General features: G+C 43.9%; 3 protein-coding genes across 10 annotated transcripts in view; 1 reads left to right on the plus strand and 2 right to left on the minus strand.

The window, feature by feature from the left end:
- Positions 1–1,449, minus strand: part of LOC125712236 (pleckstrin homology-like domain family B member 1) — a 40,053-nt gene extending 38,604 nt beyond the window's left edge. For 3 of the 6 annotated variants that reach the window (XM_048982073.1, XM_048982071.1, XM_048982072.1), the window contains exon 1: positions 474–1,449. The gene's annotated coding sequence lies outside the window, so the exon portion shown is untranslated. The remainder of the gene's footprint in view (positions 1–473) is intronic. The other 3 variants (XM_048982075.1, XM_048982076.1, XM_048982083.1) reach the window with 1 other exon arrangement.
- Positions 1,450–4,702: 3,253 nt separating this feature from the next.
- LOC125712267 (coatomer subunit delta) lies at positions 4,703–11,223 on the minus strand. Of its 2 annotated transcripts, none has more exons than XM_048982147.1 (11): positions 11,083–11,223; positions 10,299–10,526; positions 9,713–9,976; positions 9,196–9,375; positions 8,905–9,107; positions 8,543–8,704; positions 8,068–8,233; positions 7,728–7,875; positions 7,204–7,312; positions 6,891–7,095; positions 4,703–6,741 (listed from the first exon to the last, which is right to left on the minus strand). In XM_048982147.1, exons 2-11 carry the CDS (start codon positions 10,299–10,301, stop codon positions 6,652–6,654), a joined length of 1,530 nt encoding a protein of 509 aa, XP_048838104.1. In that variant the 5' UTR covers positions 10,302–10,526; positions 11,083–11,223; the 3' UTR covers positions 4,703–6,651. The 2 variants fall into 2 exon arrangements, with proteins under 2 accessions (XP_048838104.1, XP_048838105.1); XM_048982148.1 differs by having other exon boundaries at positions 11,079–11,197.
- LOC125712286 (porphobilinogen deaminase-like) lies at positions 11,203–20,307 on the plus strand. 2 transcript variants are annotated; one of them, XM_048982187.1, is made up of 14 exons: positions 11,203–11,342; positions 13,051–13,104; positions 14,013–14,085; positions 14,490–14,539; positions 14,726–14,781; positions 16,493–16,570; positions 16,928–17,005; positions 17,540–17,615; positions 17,941–18,054; positions 18,148–18,186; positions 18,275–18,398; positions 18,811–18,860; positions 19,036–19,122; positions 19,235–20,307. In XM_048982187.1, exons 1-14 carry the CDS (start codon positions 11,319–11,321, stop codon positions 19,406–19,408), a joined length of 1,077 nt encoding a protein of 358 aa, XP_048838144.1. In that variant the 5' UTR covers positions 11,203–11,318; the 3' UTR covers positions 19,409–20,307. The 2 variants fall into 2 exon arrangements, with proteins under 2 accessions (XP_048838144.1, XP_048838143.1); XM_048982186.1 differs by lacking the exon at positions 11,203–11,342 and adding an exon at positions 12,456–12,836.
- Positions 20,308–20,657: the final 350 nt, after the last annotated feature.

Below are 20,657 nucleotides of genomic sequence, written 5' to 3' on the forward strand. Positions count from 1 at the left end.
CAGACAGGTGTACACACTTTTTTTGGAGGGGGCGACAGTTCCTCAGAGTACAATTACTAGTCCTGGTAGAGTACTTGATATGCACAATTTCCAGCTCTCTTTAAATGCTAACAACCTCGCTGCCGAGAGAGGAGGATAAATTAGGTCGACCAGGGAAAGCATTAAGTCAGGCGTTTAATTTCTTGAGTCCTCTGTAAATCAGTGTACAGCCACCGGGCAACAATTTTAGAGCGGGTCATGCACTGCACATACTAGACACTCAGCTCTGTATCACTTGGGTTTCGCGAAAAATTACTAAATCTATCCAAGACCCGAGTCCATCTAAAATAAGATGCAAATAAACAAAAACTGATACGATAGAGCTGAAGAACACATTATTCTGCGCATAATATTTGTAGCACACAGGTGACCAAATCATGAATCCAACCAGTGTGCAAAAAAATACACAAGGAAAAAAGTAAGGCACATATTACCTGTACGCGACTTTCCCGGTAGTCTAACAGTTAAAGCCCAGTTAAATCAGCCGGCGTTTTTTCCTAAGACAAGCCGTAACTCCTCTTCAAACTGAGTACGTAACGAGGATCGACGGGGTCTTTCTGACAGGAGAATTGTATCCGATCACGATCGCGAAACAAAAATGCCACGATGAAGGAACAAAACAAAGCGAACCCGGCGATAACGGCGCTGTCCGACGCTCTTTACTGCAGCGAGGCCGTCCTCCGCCTCCCGGCCAAAACGATTCCTGTTTTAAAAGAAAAAAACCACGTGTCCAACTGGAAACTTCACCAGGCATTCAAGCACCGTATTTTGTGGTCCAAAAACTCAAATAACAATGGTGCCAATGGGAATTATTGTCCATCTACAGCAGCATAATAGAAAAGGCACGCTGTTCTTATCAAACTTCCGAGGCACAGAGACGTCCGGGAGGGCTGCCGCCTCACAGAGCCAATCCTGCTTGGGCGGCAGCTGTGCTTTACAGTATTTTGTGCGCCCCATAGGCTATAGGCGTACATTTATTCGGTTCCGAGCCATTCTATTTCTACGGCTCTTGCAGTATTAAAATCCCGGGGAAGGTCAAAAAACGCTCCCGTCGCTCATCGGTGTGCTGTTCAGTCCAAAACTTATGGTGAAAGGAGAATAAAACAATTGATTAACAGCAGTTTGTTGGTCTTTCTGTACCAGAAAGCATTTCCCTCTTCTCTTTGTGTATGTGTATAGCCCACGCGTTTGTCTAAAACTGCTTATTCTCATAATTTCTAGACTCCTGTGGTTATTCTTCACAATAGAAAAAGTGTATGCGTGCGTGCCTGTATACGTGTATCTGTGTGTGTGTGCGCGTGTGTACGTCTTTCTCTCTGTGTGTTTGTGTGTGTATACGTGTATCTGTCTCTCTGTGTGTGTATGTGTGTATCTGTGTGTATACGTGTATCTGTGTGTGTGTGTATATGTGTATCTGTGTGTGTGTCTCTGTGTGTGTGTGTATATGCGTGCGTGTATACGTGTATCTGTCTGTGTTTGTGTGTGCGTGTATATGTGTATCTGTGTGTGTGTGTATGTATACGTTTCCCGTAAGGGAAAACTCAATTTTATAAAAATCGGTAACTGCTATGAAAAAACTAGAAATGAAAAAACTCTTGTATTTTGCTTGGTTACTTATGGTTATGGTTAGGGCAGGGTGGGGGTTAAGGTTGTCATAGTTAGCATTAGCATTTTTCCCATAGAAGTGAATGAGCGGGTCCCATAAGGATAGGTATACCCTACGTGTGTGTGTCTGTGTGTATGTGGGGGGGGGGCTTCCAAAGCCGCCAGTGCCACAGCAAAATAAGACTGGAAACAATCTCGACTACAATGTACATTTAAACACGGTGGACGGTTTTAAACTGAACACCAGAGCGACAGATTGGAATTCAGGGAGCTGCTTTTGAGTCAGCACTCTCTGGTAAACACATAGGTTAATAGCCTTTGAAAACTAAAATACACTATATAGGTTTAATTCATTATTATTTAATAAGACTTAAGAACATGGGGCAACAGAAGAATGCACATTTTAGTCCATATTCAACAATGTTTTCGTCAAAAATACAGCTTAACACTGACAGGGCATCTAGATAACCAGAATAATATAAAGACAACGTTACCCAAATTTCTTCTGTAGTCCAAGATGTCATATTCAAATGTGGGTGTGATGATCACGAGGGAAAGACATCCAGATTAATGAAGTATGAGATGTTGCGACGACAATTTGACTGGCCCCTTGGGGAGATGGCAGGCTTCTCTGACTCTGAGAAATTACCTTTGTCTTGGCAGAGAACGTCACTGTAGCTTCATTTTCCAAGGAGAGACGTAAACGTTCAACATACGCTGTTATATGGGTGAAAAAACGCTTTGGACGGCATAAAATTTAGCTGCTGCTCTCCTTTCATCCTTAATGAAAAGCATGTTTCTAGTTACCCCCACCTGGCAAAGCTACATTTCTGTTCTTGTCAGATGTGCAGGGGCTCTGGGATCCTGACAAAGAGGAAATGTCTAGGGAGCGACTTATAGAAGTGGGTCATGGAAGAGGACTGCTTCGTGCCGAACTTAACTAGTCAAATCAGAGGCCTTAAAGGACAGGTTGGCTGACCTGCACCTTGTGATCTAGGCTCTTTTGGAAATAATGCCAATTAGTGATACTGGAGCCCCGGAGACTTACATCTGGGCCATCTTCTCCCCCTAGTGTGTGGTTCCAACGCTCGTTATACTCCCAGATAAGTTTTGACTGCTGGACTTGCAAATCATTTCAGATTTAACAAAAGTTTCGCATTGATGCTACTGACACAATGGTATTGCTCTGCTCTCCATTTTGCAGTCGAATGAGGAAATTTGTATATTAACTAGAAAGGGCATTTCCTGAGGAAAATGTGTAAATGCCTGTGTGCATAAAAGTAGAAAGACACTGAGAATGATAAGATGGAGGAATTATAAATATTTGTGCTTAATTTAAGCAGTTGAGTGCTTGTTTAGTGCTTTTAATTAGCTGTTGAGTCTATATGCAAAGTTTGATTGTTGTAGCTTTTAAACCATGAGACTAATAAAATCAATAGATTTATGTGGAAGGATAGAGGGGTGAATGAAAGAATAAAAGGGTGAAATAGATGATAGTAGGGAGGTTAGCATTAATGCTACCACGGACATTAACATTAGGATTATCAGTAATGCTAACGTAAACATTCGTAATAGCATAAGCATAAACAATGATACTGTAAGCTTTAGCATTAACACTAGCAAATAACATGAACATTACCACTAATGCTAACTATTACACCACCATTACCGACCAGTGGACCACCACTGGACTATCGTTACACCACTATTACTGACGAGTGGACCACCATTGAACTACTGTTACACCACCATTACTGACCATTGGACCACTGTACACTGATTGTCTTCAGTAAGTCCATCCTCCCATTTTCTGAAAATGCTTGTCCTCTTCAGTGTTGTGGGGGGTCCGGAGCCGATCCCGGAGGCTACGGGCACAAGGCAGAGAATTCTGGATGGGGTTCTAACTCCAACACAGACCATTCACACACACATGCACACCTACAGGCAATTTAGTAACTCCATTTAACTTCATCATACTTTTGGACTGTGGGGGGAGACCATGCAAACTCCACACACAGGGAGGTTTGGGTGTTTTATGTTGAAGATTAACTGAATGAAAGCAGTTTCTATGGGGAAGTCTAAGGGAAAAAAATTGAGATAGAGGGATGCAGATGGAATATCAAAAAGAAAAATACAAACAGATTTCTCCTTAATGGGTGGAATGGAGTTTCTAGGTAAAGATCTGTAGGAGAAGAAAGGGTTTGAAAATCACAGGAATAATAAAAAATAAATACATCTAGAATAACAATATGCAATTAAGAAAAGTTTATTTAGGAAAATATTGCTTGAAAAACTAATATTTGGTTCTTGACCTATAGGCCAAGTCATGTTACTGCTTCCCTCATGTAGAAATGAAAAATCTAAAGGCACTGGTCAGGCTGACGTGAACCATGGGCAATAATTCTGGACCTGGTTGGGGTCAGATATCTGTCATTTTTGTTCCACTTAATAAATAAAAGCTATTGATTATAGTCTTAAATTAATTTAGATGTAGTGGGTTAGGACCTGCATAATGTTAACGCAATGAGAATACACTACACAGATCACCGCGTCCTGCTTGCATTTGCTTAGAAAAATATTTCACAAATAATGAAGCTCCACAATGTTGAGGGGGGTGGAGAGAGACTTGCAGAAGCTTGATGGATGATGGACAGTCAGGGAGCCACAACTATTTGAAATTCTTTCGGCACTTTGACCTTCTTCAGCTTCCACATGCTGATGTATCCGGGTCATGTTCCATAGCAATGAAGGTCAATGACAAAGTGAGGCTCAAGGCACCCCCCAGTGGCCATTTATGATGAAACAAGAAGAATAAGTACTTTTGCAGGGCAATCTGGTTTGTTAAAATCCACACAGGCCTCCTTTTGCAAAACGCAAAAACAATAACCACTACCTTTCACTCTTTAGGTGGGGAGTGGGGCTTTAAAGGATCTTTTGCAAAAAGCATTATTTCAATTACTACTTTTTAGTATTTAACTTATGGGGACAGTGCATACTTTTTTTGACATAAAAAGACAACTAAAAAGTGGTTCAGCGAAACAAGCACATCACACTCAAGTTCAATTAAAGAACATTGCAGGTTTAATTAATTTTCTTTTCATTGTTACATTTTTTTAACCTCCACCCTGTCCCACAACACACACATACTGGTTTAGTTTCCCATGCCATCTCCCATGTAGGGTTGCAGTTATGACTAAAATATGTCATTACTTTCAACAAAGCGAATGGGTCAGGACTCCAAATTGAAATTTACTGCCAAAGGTATAACTGTGGGTAAGACAGCAGGGGCATTAATCCTTCAATTAAGCCAACCAGAGTTATTGTTTCTCTATGTTCTCTCTCATCTAGTTGAGACCTCAGATCAGATCTCGCAGTTGTATTGAAATTGCTGCACTTACATTGTGGGAAGTGCTGGTTTGATAGACCCAGCTACTGGCTCTCCCTCCCTGGCCTGTTTTTCTCAGTCATCATGGTGTAGAGACCCATGGCGCTCTGGCCAAAAGGGGAAGCAAAACAACTGGCCGTGAAGTTGCATCTTGCTTCAACAGACTTATATGTGGACATAAACAATTGATTGTTATGTCCCTGAAAAAAAGGAAAGCGGCTTATCAATTGTCCTCTTCAGCTTCAGTTGGTCCTACCCAGGCCAACAGTGCCCCCCAGAGGAGAATCACCACTGTGCAGCCCAATCATAAGCATTAATATTCATCAGTTCCATAAGATCCTAACTGAATCATGTTTGGCACCAGGAAAATCCAACATGCAGATTGTTGCATACAGCTCACTGCTAGCCTTCAACAATCACATTCACACACAGGACAAGAGATCCAACCCAACACAGAGCTGTTCAGCTGAAGTGACACAATGGCTGATTTCAGAACAGTGGTTTGTACACCACATGGGACCTCATGGGCAAAAAAGTTCCCAAAAGCAAAAATTAACCAAATGAATGGAAAAAAGTTTTACACTCAACATCTGAAACATCTAAGTCATTGACATATGTGATACATTAACGCTAATATTACATAACGCTTTCCATTAACTATAAGATCACAATGCCTTAATGCAGTCGTAGAACACTCACTGCACCTTCATAATGCATTCATAGAACATTCACAAGCATCATGTAAGTATGCCTTAAATGTTCTAACATGTAACAATATATTAGTAAACATGATAAACAATCATAATGGTGCTCATGAATGCTCTATGAATGCATTATGAAGGTGCATCGAGCATTTTATGAACACATAATGAATTCATTATGAAGGTACGGTTAATGTAAAGCAATACCAGATATTACAATACACCGGCTCAGGAGAACCCAGCATAGAGGTTTACCTCAGGGGGCATCAATGACAACACAGTCATTTAATTTAAAACCCAAAAACGAGCAACAGGAGTATAATGTGATTTATCAGCACTCATTTGACACAGTCTGTCAGTTAATGAAGAGACACAAAAGCTGAAGGAGACAGTTCTGGGTGGCTGCAGACAAGCGTCCCGCGATGGCCCGGGGATGCGGGCCTGGCCGGCCACTGGTACCCGCCCCGCGGCATGGGGTCCCGGACACAGCCCAAGCGACGGGACCAGGACAGGAGAGGACAGGCATTTCTGCTGGGTCCCGACGGATTCGGAAAACCAGAGCAGGAAGGATGATGATGGAGCGCCTTCCGGGGAGAAAGGCAGAACAAAACAATAGGGGTACTATGATAGTGGGCTGCTGTCGCTACAGGATAAGTGCGGACAGAGGTGCAGGGAGCTGCCTTGCGTGGCCCCTTGGATTCACCCTCCCCTGATGCGGCAGTTCGCTCCAGGGCTGCTCCTCTACACCATCTGTACGGGTATCATTTTTCAATATAATTTCGTCTTATAAATGTATAAATACACAAACAGTACGCCGACGTGAAAAGGGCTTCAGAAGGCTTCTGTCCCGCTGACATACTGTCAGTCAATCAGTCTCCATCTCTCTCAGCAGGATCTCTCTCGCTCTGTCAGTCCACATCCCTACAGGATCTCATATTTGTCCACCACCAAAGCCGTCTCTGAGGAGAACCTGACGGGACTGTCTCCGTCCACCTGAGACACTTTCATGACCTGAAATAAAATGGGAGGAGACATTAACGCTAATAACAGGAAATCTGGCAAACAAAATCAGTCATTCTAAGGTGACCATGTTATGAGTGTAGGTCACCGATGAGAGACACAGAAATATAGGCAGCCAGCGGCAGGGGAGGGACACCTGCCTGTATGTCACAGAAGGTGCGCTTGGAGACGAAGGAGACTGTTACGGGGAAGAAGTCGCTGGGCCGTCCAGCTACGCTGAATTCCAGGCTGCCAGTTTTATTGTTGCTGTCGACAACAGGCAGACACCACTCCAACATGTTGCGGCGACTGTCGTGCCGGTACTCGCCGTCCAAGTCCCCAATCACAGGCGCTCCCACTCCTGACCTGCAGGGGGCGAACCACAAACGAAACATCTGACGTTCTTACACACACCGACAGCAGAGGAGCCCTATGTGGACGTAGCTGGGAGATTCCAACTGGCAGTTTACTCACGGGACAGGGATGGTGATAACGACGTCGTTGAGTTCAAACCCATCTTCCTGCAGCTCGTATTCAATGTTTACATCACAGCCATCACCAGTCTCGGAAGGCCAGCAGTTTACTAGAGAGAGAGAGAGAGAGCGAGAGAGAGAATAACCTGGAGGAGACAGGAAGACCAGCCTGACCAGTGTTACCATCACACTGTGCCCTGCCGCTAATCAATCCCAGTCTAATTTTAAGAGGAATTCATTTAGAATTTACCAGCTTAGGAGAGATAAGCTCAGGGCCTATTAGGAAGACTCATATTTACGTTTAGCTGGGCTGAAAAGCTTCCAGAGGCTAAGTTTAAGCTAAAGTATAAACGGACCAAATACTCCACAGATAAGCACTGGTGAAGGATTAACATGGAAGCTGCGCTTCATTAACTCGGACAGTGTCTTTGGTCTTTAATCTACACAGCAGGCATGCAAGTCAGCCCCCCAAAGGCAGTGCGACCACGACTGCGATCCAGGACACAACGGGCAGGGGGCACGCACTGGTGAGCGGCACCAGCGCCGCCTCTGTGCTCTGCAGCCTCCACTTCAGCACCCCCACATCACTGTTCAGCGGAAACGACTTTTCTGGGTTCTTCAGGCCGATCAGCGAGTCTGCTGTGAAGAGCTTCTTGTCCACGTTGGGGTGGGTCTGTCAGTGGAGGGAGTTTGGCTTTAGATAAAACCTCCAAAATTGTAAAGACCTAAAGGAGCTTAACTCATGCAGGGGTGCTGATCTGTGAGGCCACGCAGGGGACCCCTGGTCTTTACACTGTCCCCTTTTTAATAACAGGAGCCGTCCAATGAGGCAGACCCTCATCTCCGTGGTAGGACTGTAACCCACCTGTAGCTGAACCCCTTTCTTGTCATTGTTGATAACGTGAAGCCGGATTCGCCCATTCTTCTCATCTGACACCCTGAGGATCACCATACCCAAGACCTCCATGTTCTGGAGGCCGCCATCCCGCCCGCAGGTAAGGGATATCTTCTCCTCGATCTTCAGGTGTACGCTGTGGACGTGCCACAACACAAGAACACACACATGGGAAGGTGGCAGAAAGGCCCTGCTTCTGGCTACTACAGTGTGGTAACTCATGCATAAAGACCAAGCAGGGGACGTTAGAGTAAGGCCACCACGTAGCACGGAAGCCACAAACTGCTACAGGAGTTTGGTACCTTCACAGGCAACAGCAAGTAAAAGCTTGTTTCAGCCCAGAATATTTACCAATATCAGGATCAAAACCACAAAGAGAAGTACAATTAAACAGGCCTGCGCAAACCGTACCCCACTATCGGCCATAAAAGGCTGCCCTCCATACCTCTCTACATTAACAGGCGGTGCCAGGGCCTTAGACGCCTCTGGTCTCTTCCCAGTGCTGGGCAGGATGATGTTCTCGCCCTCCAGTTTCAGCTTGTCCACAAAGTTGTCCACCTCCTTGCCCTTGGCACCCAGCTTCAGAGCCTTACTTGGGCCACTTGGCCTGTGGGAGGAATCATTCAGGGGAATAAGCACCATGGCACCATGGTTAAATAGCTAAAGTACAGCTAAAGTACAAAATCACAGTTAATATTGAAATTAGTCAACCGTGTGAACTGCATAACTGTAAATAAAATTAAAGAAATTATAGAAAAACAAAATTTAAGAGAGGCAGAGCAGCAAAGAGCTACGCGCAGCTTATACCTGATGGGAGCAGGCACCACCTTGGGCTTTTCCGGCTCTACAAGCACATCCGAAATGATGGACGAGGAGCCTCCGCTCACGCCGGAGCTGCCAAAGCCACCGAAGCCGGGCGCCTTCTTTCCAGAACGTTCTGCATCGCGACGGGCTTGCTGCAGCTCTTTGGCCTTCCGTCGCATTTCAGCTTTCGCCTCACGCTCCTGGGTCTGAGATACAACACCGAGGGGTGCCGATGACTACAACGCAGGTTCTCGACCTTACTCACGTGTGTTTTGATCTGAGGGGGGTCCTCACCTCTCTGACAGCTCGGAAGACCTTCTCCTCATGCGAGTCCATCTCGGTGAAGGTGCGGATCTGGGCCAGGTTGACGTTCTCCCGGTATCCCAGCGCAACAATCTCGTCAAAGGCGAAGATTAGGTCAAAGCAGTGCTCTGAGATCTCGCTCTCCTCCAACACTCGGCAGTACTCTGGAATCTGTGACGGTGGATTCACACAGTACTTTAGACTGATCCAATCACATCCCACACGGTAAGAACTCAGCCTGAATGCTACAACTACAACCTTCCCACTTAACTCTACACTCAAACCAGAACCACACTTCAAATCCCAACCCAATAACTGCACCCCAAATCTCCACCTACATTCAAACAGTTTATATGCATTTATCACACATCATGCACACAAAGAAAAAAAATCCTTTTAACTTCCACTCTTAGTGATAATAACTGTCTTGCCAATCTCCATAATAAAACTGACTTGACTAAAGTGAGCTTGCCATGGTGACCGATGTGGAGATGGATATCAGCCATACCACTCTAGAGAAGAGTCTCAGGGTCTCCAAGTCTTCCAGAATGTTGCTGTTTTTGGTGGTGATGAGCACCATGTAGAGCTTCTCCAGCGGCTGGTAGACGTAGCGTACGCTCTCAGTCTCCACGAAGGTGTGCTGCTTGCCCGTGTTCATCAGCTTGGGGAAGGCGGCCAGCAAACCCTCGATGCGCGTTCGAGTCATCTCCACGAACTGGCGCGACACGATGGCTTTGCCGGCCTTGGTGCACACCGCTGCGGCCAGAAGTACCTGCGAAGATCAGGAAGCCAATCACTGGGACAGCCATGCTGCTCCAGCGGGACCTAAGCAAGTTTCACTCGGATTGATTTCAAAGGTACAACAAACGGAATAGTTTCCATTGCTACAAGATTACAGCAAGTGAAAGGAACCATAACAACCACTACTGCACACCAAACACCACGAATTAACTTCTGCAGCTTAATACTTTAGTGCATTCGTACATTATTCTGACACGAAAGCATTAGCATTGACATGGGGGCCAGCTACGGCAGATGCTAGCTTCGCTATTTTTAACGACTTTCTAGGCAGTTCCCAGTTCGCCATCACTCACCATTTTGGTCTCCTATGGAGTTTTGCGTGATTAAGTCGCTGGCTGGCTCGCTTTCGTCGGCGATCGAGTCCTTTTTGACCGCGTATACCGTGAGATGATCGGTGAATCGTCCCCCGATCCGCCGCCGTCCTCCTACAGCTTCAATATGGCAGCGGCGTAAAGCCACGTCTCCAACCGGAAAAGCCGTCAGCAGCGGGGCAAGCAGGAGATGGGAGGCGGGGCTGAGTTCTGTGCGGAGAACAATAAAGCGAACGAACAATGGGGAAAAGGAAAAGAAAAGGAAAAGGGCTATAAGCAACAGGTTTATCATGCGTGTCCAGCAGCTGCAGCATAAACGCACTCGAAATCAGAATGTCCAGGGGACTATGTCTAGCTCCAAAACAAATGCAAAAAATAAATGTCTGGGTGTAACTGGTATCCCTACTTTCCAAGGTGGAAGGACTCATAGTAACAAGCGGACTATTTAGCATGAAGGTCTCAGGTTCCAAACCCAGGAGGATCAGCTGTACTTATAGGCAACTAACACCAGTTTTTCCAGTAAACTATGCGGGTTTATATTCGAGTTGAAATGTAAAACTGCATTTACTAAATAAAACTACGTCTGAGGCCAACATGGGTGGTCATACATTCAAATCATTACAATAAAATTGTTTTGAGTATCGTGTAATATTTTTACCCATTACCTAAACCTTACAGAACCGACTCTGAATAAGCATTTAGATTTTATATACAATCAGCCAGTAGCTTTCTAAGGCTGACTAACAGCGTACTGAAACTTACTTACGGAAAACACACATTCGTTGACATCTACATCCTCGCATGCGTAGATTGCTTTTCCTTGCAAGTTAACGGAAGTGACTCCGTGGAGGTCGGCGGTGCGCTCATTCGGCTGCTCTGTCCTCCGTACGCATAAAGAAGATGAATTAACCATCATCTGTTCGTGGCACACAGGCCCGGATCGTCTCAGTGATATAGAACAGCTTTCCTGTTTTATTGCTATCCCTTTGAAAACGCGCTGAAATGTCAGAAGACGGGAATACGAAGGTGGGTCCACTGTGGGCGCCTCGTAACATTTGAACTGTCGCCTGGAACTGGTCCAAGGCCTGATTGGCTTTTTTCAAGTCAATCTTTATTGGCCGGTGCTACGATTGGTGTAGAGAGACATGTGGGCGGATAATAAGGTCATATCTTGGAAACTTGGAAATCTCAGCCTGCTAGTCAAGTGTGATGTGCACTATGTTACATTCATAACATTGATAGCTGATATTTGTGTCTACCTTTTGTATTCTTAACCTACGTTAAATACGCACATATATATAGTTATATATACACACACAATTATATATTATTATGTACAATTATATATATATATACAATTATGTTGTGCACGTATGTGTAATCATGCGTTCTATCTGCAAATCGGATTATTTTACCCCGTTCTTCTAATGGCGGGAATGGAAACCAGTCAAACCCAGCCTCCTTACATTAAAGTATTTCTATTCATTTAGGGCATCGTTCAGATATGTTTTATTGATTCTGAATTTAGAACTAGAATGTCTTTGTGAAAAATGTGGAAGCCATATACTTGATATAAAGGTATGCGTGCAATAAGTAAATTCTGGTGTAACCCACATCTCGCTGTTTTTCAAGTCTTGCTATCACGCACTTGAGCAATGTTCTTAACCAGAACTTTTTTCAGCAAAACGTCAAGCTGTATACGATGAGTTTGATCTAGTAAATGTTAAAAACTATTAATATTCAGGTTGATAACATAAGGATGTTATGATGAATTACAGTTTAATCAGTAGAAATAACAAGGCGAAGTCCATTGACTTAAACCCTCGAGGAGCCTACCAATCAAAAGGGACTCTAGGGAGTTACCACGATTAATAGATGATTAAAATGTTTGGGCTATACTGTAAAATTATTTTGTCAAAATGAATTACTGTTATTGTAAGATGATACCTAAAAGATTAGAAGAAATACTTTAATGATCTGCAAAAATATTAGACCTGTTGTTGGAGTGCAGCAGCCATTGAAAATAAGGTTTTTCGTCTAAGGTTTCTTTCTTTCTTTTTTTTTTTTTTTACCGAACTCTGCTGAGATTAGCGGAGTTAAACCTCAGTGTTAATAAACGTATCTTAAATAAATATTTTGACACGTGTTACGATACCGCTTGAGCTTTCTCATATCTGAGTTTTGGACACACAGGTATGTGTAGCAAACAAATATAAATGAGATTATTATGGGAAGGAGCCCACCGCCAGCACAGGCTTCCAGACCCCATAGCGAGGTAAAAGCTGCCCCACCCGGACCTCCCCAACGGAATGGGCAACTCCTTACTTATCAGCTGGGGCCAGCATAGCGGCGGGGGAGGCTGTGATGAGGCTTAACAAAAAGCTGTGTTTTAACGAAACATCCAGAGCAGTCTGTAGACACATATAGTGACAGTTGCAGCCTAGCAAGAGCAAAACTGTTGTTGAAATGCCGAGTAACCTACAGGGAACAATGGAAGATGGACCATATAAGTACATAAGGGTAAGGCTCTCAGTTGAATGTGTTTGTTAGGCCTATTGTATTCTTATACTTTATAACTGTTTGTTATAAGAATATTCTCTCATACCTAATGTACACCAAACTTTTATGTGGGTAACTCAAGTATAGCTGTGTACAAGGTAGCGAATTGCAGATTGAGTCTGTCAGGGGGAAAGCAGGGGGCCCATGTTTCTGAAATATTATTTCATCTTTACAGGAGGGGAATGGAAAAATCAGTCAGATCATTCGGATCGGAACCCGAAAGAGTCAGGTTGGTGTCAATTTATTATGAAACCAAAAGTACAAGTTCTATTTTGAATTGCATTGGTTGGTAACGGATTGTGGTATGCATGGGATTTGGCTATTGATGTGAAATATAACAAAATGTAGGGTAATTTTTCTTAAGTGCCAATTGAAAATTTGAAGGAAACTTTGCTGTAGGCCTAGTCGGAATGATATTTTGAATCTTTTTTATTCTTACACTTTTCTGTAGTTTCGTAATGTTCACCGTTTTCATTAACTGTGAATAGCGACCATATATTTGATATTTATGTTTATTATATTTACTTTATCCGAAAATACATTGATTGTTCTTTGAAACCAGAACGCATTTTCCTTGGTTGGTGAATTTACTATATTTGCCTACATAAATTATGAAGAGTGTAGGTTTCCAGCTGGGCGCGGTGGAGCCCAGGCGATCCCCGATCAGATAAGGGTTTGGGCGCTGGGCAGCAGCCCTTTCGCCACAGCACAAGCAGATCAAACGGTGCTTTCTGTAGGCTACCTGTGCGTACTTTGCAGTACTTTGCTGTACTCCTTGTACTTTGCTGAATGGCAAATGCTTTCGGTTCCTCCTGCTATTTTGCTCATCTTGCCGTTTTGTTAAGAAAATACAAAATAGTAATCAAACTGTTTTACACGATTAATGAAATCTGTGATACAGATAACGTAATTAAAAGTCAAACTTTAATGGCATTTCAAAATATGCAAGCATGTGATAAAATGAAATAGCGTGTCTTAAAAAGACTTTAAAAACGACTTTACAACATGACACACACAACAGTAATGAATGAATAAATACATATGGTTTAAAAATCCAGAAATGTGTGTAATCTCTTCCATATTTGGTTGTTCTTCCCCTAAACTGAGTGTTTTTGTGTCCTTGGCAATATATGGTAGCTTGCTCGGATCCAGACCGACAGCGTGGCAGACAGGCTGAGGAAGCTTTACCCTGATGTCCACCTTGAAGTCGGTGAGAGACGTAGAATTCTGGGCGCAGCTCGGAAAGGAACCAGCAGGCTGAGAAGCAGGGAAAATGTGATTGATGTTTCAATAGTGAAATAACAGATCAGTGATGTTTCTGCTGTTGGACCGAGCAGTCTCAGGGAACACCTCCCTTTCTGTCTTACTCAGTAGGATGAAGTGTTTCAGAAGGGGGGTTGGTGCTAAGCCCACCATAGACCCCCAGCCTTTGTGTGTGTAACTGCTGAAGGACACCCCTTCCGACTAAAGCCACTTCATTCACATTTACACATCAGGTTGTCTCCATCAGGGTGGGATATTAATCAGTTGGTTTTAGAAGTTGGATGTGTGTTTAAATGTCAGTTTAGGCCTAGATTTTATTTTTTTTGTAAATGTGATATTTTCTCTTTGTAGTTGCCATGTCAACAACTGGAGATAAAATCTTGGACACAGCATTATCAAAAGTGAGTGTCTGTTTCCAAGGTCTGCTAAATTACAACTGAACCATGCTTACTATAGTATGCTTCTTATATATTGATATTTGAGGGAAATGTGTTGTGTTCCACATTAGAAGCATCATTTAGGATAGTGCTGGTCACATGTGCTTCATTTATTGATGGGAGCATTTGTTTGTGATGTGGATGTTTTAGATTGGAGAAAAGAGTCTTTTCACGAAAGAACTGGAATACGCCCTGGAGAAGAATGAGTAAGTATTCAGTCATCTTCACTATGATTTTACATATACAGCTCTGGAATAAATTAAGAAACCACTATATTTAAAAAAATCTGCATGGTTAAATCCTGGTTTAATCATGGTTCTGCTGGCAGAAGGCTACACTGAGTGGCAGGCTGCTTCAAGGCTCAAAGTTTCTAAGACAGCAGTACAGAAGAACAAAGAGAAGCAGGAGATGCTGGCAGTGACCAAAAACCAGCCAGTCACTGCCACGATAGTTAGGAAAGCCAGGACTCTTAGAAGCCATTAAAGATCCAAAAAGCCAGGAAGAAGCCCTGCATCAGTGAGAAGCAGGGAAGAGCCAGGCTGCATAAACTGAGAAATAAGTGAAACTAAAAATGCTGCTGTGATCTCTTAAAATTCTCCAGAGCTGAATACACACAGAGCCTCCTCCCTTAACGACCTACCTGTCTAACAACCGCCCAGGTTCATGACCAGCTCTCCGACCAGTCGGTGTTGTACACTGAGCGAGAACTTTGGTCGTGGTCCCGGCAGTACGTCGTTTCAGCGTCAAGCTTCCCATCTCAAGTCACCATTTCTCAGTCTCAGTCTTGTTCCTGCAGTCGTTCAGTATTCACTACAATAGCGTTCACAATCTCCAAGATTACAAATGTGTCTGTGAGACATATTTTTTAAAAATAAAGGGATAAAGTAATAATTCTTGTTATAAAACCAATATATTTCCAGTATTTTTACGGAATTGAGCAAGCACCCAAGACTTTTTGTGAGCACTGTATTACGATCACAATCTGGGCCTATAAATGTTAGTATCCTATAAAATGTATTGGTGCAAGTGAATACTATGTCTTTGATATTGAAATTTTTATTGAAATGCATCTTGCCTCACTCCTGTTAGCTGTGCCTGTGACTGCGGTATCTGTGTTTCTTGCAGTCACTGTTAAACTTTTCAATACCAATAATTTTGCATTTTTAATAATGGGTGCAAAGTGCCAACAGGGACATCATTTAGGGGCATAATATAGGCTGCATATTATAGAAAGGTCTAGATAGGAACTGACGAAGCAATTTGACATACAAAGTGTACAGCACAGTCGGGTTTGGCGTCATGGGGGGCGGGGGGATCCCTCCAAATGAGCCAATTTTCCCACCCCTCCAAGTGCCACCCATCTTGTAGGCCTATTATGTTTCAATTTTATTTTTTAGTAAAGGCATTTATCCTAAAATGAATAAGCTGATCTGCTGATCCTTCCCGGGAGTACAGCCATGGATATCACCTGCTTATCCAACACTCCACTGCCCCCCCTCCCCAATTAACAACGTTTACCCTCACATAGGGCTGAGCTGTATATTTAATTTTTACAGTATATTGATATATTTTCAAAATGAGATATTGGTGACACAATACTATTTGTATCAACATACTTTCATTGTGTGTTAAAATTAGGGCTCTTAAGGATTTTGAATCAACATAGTTTGCACCCAGGAAGGGAATACTATGCGAGGTGTTTGGTCGTCACATTGCACAGAATCCTAGAATCCACAGCTAAAATCACAATGTTCTGTTAGTGGCATCTCATAGGGAAGCTGATGGAGGGAAAGATCAGAAATTGGTACATGGTTTATTTTCTTTTAAAACATTGATAAATGTGAAGGGGTGACTGTACATATCCTTGAGAGGTTTTTGGATGAAGTGGCTGATGTTGGCTCTATGTGCCCCCCACAGGGTAGACCTGGTAGTGCACTCTCTGAAGGACCTGCCCACTGTGCTGCCGCTGGGATTCACCATAGGAGCTGTGCTGGAGTGAGTGTTCAGGCCAAGTAGCCGCTGTGCTAAGCCTCAGAGCAGCTTTTGCCCCCTTATAAAACCTTCAGACAGCTTCCTGCCTTCACACACCATCAGCTCTTTGTATTTTCTTATAGTATCTTCGCTGAAATGGGGGGGGGGGGGGCGGGCGGGCCATGTCTCAGACAGACCAGGGAACGCTGCTTTCCCTGCAAGTTTTAACCAAGAATGATTGGATGGATGCGTGTGACTGGACACCCTTGATCTAAATTAAGATGTTAGAATCAGGTTGTTTATTTATTTTACACTTGACAATAGCTTTGTGACCTGAAGACATTCCTGCATGCTGCTCTTTTTTGTTGTATTTTTCTGTAGAAGGGAAATCCCTTATGATGCGGTGGTGTTGCATCCGAAAAACGCAGGGAAGTCCCTCGACACTCTACCAGACAGGAGGTTTGTCAACTTACCCCTGGAGGACTAATGGGGTCTGTTGTCCATTTGAAAGTGAGACTTCTGGAGTCCCCAGTGAAGCAGTGGGCCTCCACACTATCTGCCCTTTTGAAGCCGGACCTTGTTTTTAGTTGGCTGGAGAGGTAGAGCTAACTGGCTTTGCTCCACTGAAGGGTGAGAGTGATTCGGGCAGGGCCTGTGAGCCAGTGACTGCCACTGTTAAGGGGATGACACCGCAGCTTCTCCAATCAGCACTCAGCCCGCCCACTCAGGGTACATGGATTGGCAGTAATGAAAGCCAGCTGGCAATAAATGGCAGAAGGCCTGTTGGCTGCCTCCTGGGAGCTGCTGAGGAGCGACGCCACCTTAAAAAAATAAGTGCTAGAGAAAAACTGAACATTTTAAGTGGTCGTCTATAATTGAAAATAACATACAACTTCTACAACCGTATATCTCCATGACTGTTTAATAGGAAAGAACAGGAGTGGTGAGTTACGCCCGGCCCTTCTTCAGTAGGTAACCATGGCATTTTTACAGTGTCATCGGGACCAGTTCACTTCGCCGAGCAGCCCAGCTGAAGAAAAGGTTCCCCCAGCTGGAGTTCAAAGACATTGTATCCTATTCAATGCTGTTTCCAGGGGTCTGTTCTGCCCCTCAACACTTAAAACTTCAGCTTGACATCCTCCAAGTGCCAGGTGCACTTAACATTGTTCTGATATGATCCTTATTTGGATCTGCTTGGTCCCCATGTATTCCTCAAGATACTGGTTTTTCAGAGTGCAGATGAGCCCAGTTGATGCTTTCAGTACGTTTTAATGTCAGTCTAAATAGCATGTTGAGGAATGAGGGCATCCGTTGAGTATCAGAGATGATTATAATCACCCTAACTGCATGGGGGGAAGCTGCATGAATGTCGTCATTCCTGATCAGTCTTTCAGCGGGGCAACCTCAACACTCGTCTGAAGAAGCTGGACGAGACAGACGATTTTTCTGCCATCATCCTGGCTGCGGCTGGCCTCAATCGCATGGGCTGGGACAATCGGATTGGCCAGGTGTTTACCCACATTGTGCAGGTAGATTATGGCAAAGCTCTCAAAAAATGCCAAGAAATCCTCTCACACAAAGACTTTGCTGTCATCCCTTAGATCCTAGACCCAAAGGACTGCATGTATGCTGTTGGACAGGTGGGCACACTATATGCTTTACTGATTGGACAGTGGAACTCCTGACCCTGTGCATTATGGGTATCATGATATACAACTTGGACCACAGGGTGCGCTGGCAGTGGAGGTGAGAGCCAAGGATAAGGACATCCTGGAGATGGTTTCTGTGCTGCATCACTCAGAGACTGTGCTGCGCTGCATAGCTGAGAGGGCCTTCCTCCGACATCTGGCAAGTCGTCTTCTGCCTTCTAGTGCTTAAGATGCCCAGCAGGGGGCATTAGATGGCTGAGTCAGCCAAGCAGTTAAATTCAGCGAGACCTGCAGACTGTAAGTGGGTGTTGTGTGATCTGGCAGAACTGTATGGTACATGGAGTCTGCAGGTTCCACCCACAGTCCGCTGCTGTTACGCAGTTTTTAGACAGGGCTCTATGCAGGGGCGCATTAATACATAGGCTACCCTAAGCTATAGCCTATAACCCTGGAAAACATCAGGGTCTGGTCCTCTGGAAAAATTAACAGTTAGTTAAATCGGCAACACTTGAGTGTCCATGCTGACGTCAGCCTAGGAAGTAAAACCAAAACCAAGCAGATGCAGTGCCATGCTCTCACACTGACACACTCTCTCTCTCTCTCTCTCTCAGGAAGGTGGCTGCAGTGTGCCAGTGGCTGTGCACACAGAAGTGACAGACTCACAGGTACCAAGAGCCTCACTTATACTCTCCATGTTACACTGCATGACCCTTTGTGTGTGACACAGATGAAATATTAGCAGATGTGGTGTTTTTGCAGCCCTGTATAGTGCCAGGGATAGAGGGACCCATAAGTGCCAGTGTATGCAGTCAGTGTATGCAGTGTGTTTCATGGTTTCAGCTGTACCTGACTGGGGCAGTCTACAGTCTGGACGGTTCCCAAAGTTTGAAGGAAACTATGCAGACCAGCATCATTCCAAGTGAACAGGTCAGTCTGTAGTGTGGGACAGGGCGGGATTTAAGAAATGGCTGGCCTACATTAAAATAAGAAATCTGGCTAAAGACATGAATGGCCTGAGGTCTCTACCCCTCCTTGTCAGGTGGAGAGAGGTGTGGACAGTGAGGCCCAGCATGTGGGGGTGACGGCCAGCAACCTCCCTGGATCCCCCCAGGATGCTGCCGAGAGATTAGGTGTGGATCTGGCCCAGCTGCTGCTCAACAAGGGTGCCAAGGAGATCCTGACAGTGGCAAGACAACTCAATGAGGCCTGCTAATCCCTTCGACCCATTCCAGAAGACATCAGAGTCCAGGTGGAACCAGATGCTCTCCAAGAAACAAGCGCATACACACAACCTCCAGAAGGCCCATCTGTCAGACGTCTCTTTTAAACCTCACCACATCTTCTACTAATTGTAAAATCCTCATAGTCTTTCTAACAATTCACATTATATTTTTAATAATTACATGGAATAAAAGGGCAACATATTTAAATAGCAGATGTCTAAAATATGCAAATCCAACCAATGATATAATACCCAGAGACAGCCATGCACTAGCTGACACCTGCTATGTTCCTATCAACAGACTCCCCACTTCAGCACATCCATCCTATCAGTATTCAGCTCGCTGTGTCTGGGCTGATAAATGAAGTTGTTTGCTCTTTCACCCACACACACCATTTCAGAATGAATAACCTAAATATTAGCACAGTTTATTTTCATATAATATAACTAAGAAAGAAAAGTAAATGTCTACCAGTGAAATTATTTCCCAAAGAGGTGCTGCTTCTATTCATAGAAAGTACTTTTTTATGTATGGACTGGCTAATTGGACTCCATCTTAATATGTTCATGAAACACGGTGTCTGTTTTAAAAGACCCATTACACTCCTGAATACCAGTCAATCAGCACTACTAGAATGCTTACTGTGCTCCCAGTTCTCCTTCCTTAGCATGTCACAGCTTACCATATAACGTATTTACCAAAGGCCGACTTGCTGCTACTGCGAACAGGGTAAAAGACTACACACTGAATGTGTACTGAACTAAGCTGTGCTTAGATGACAAATGTGCTTAATATGGGTTTGTAAAAGCTCAGTGTCTTTGAGCGTCTGTACTTATGTGCCTTATGTGTCTGTGTAATGGGTAATAAAAATGACTAGTACATCTGGAAAGTGATTTTTAAGGCCTACGGCTGCTTTCAGAAAGATGATAAATCTCATCAATAACAAAATCATTTGCTGTTAAAAAACAAAAAAAAACACCTGGGTAGACTTGTGAAAGTGTCTAGAGATCCTGCTCTGCTGAATGCGAGGATACTGATGGTTTACAATCATTCACATGTACAGTGGCATGATCCCAAATGCTAATGATTCAGAACATGGGCCGTGTTCATAAATTAAAGCTGGAATCAATCATACTAAACCCCAAGGTTTCTACAGTTAAGAAAATGAAGTTAATCTACTATGAGAAGGTCACGGTTGCTTGGTTTTATCACACTGACTAATTTTGTTTCGAGTTCATT

This window comes from Brienomyrus brachyistius, chromosome 17 (assembly GCF_023856365.1).
Source record: "Brienomyrus brachyistius isolate T26 chromosome 17, BBRACH_0.4, whole genome shotgun sequence".
In the NCBI taxonomy this organism is placed as follows: domain Eukaryota; kingdom Metazoa; phylum Chordata; class Actinopteri; order Osteoglossiformes; family Mormyridae; genus Brienomyrus; species Brienomyrus brachyistius.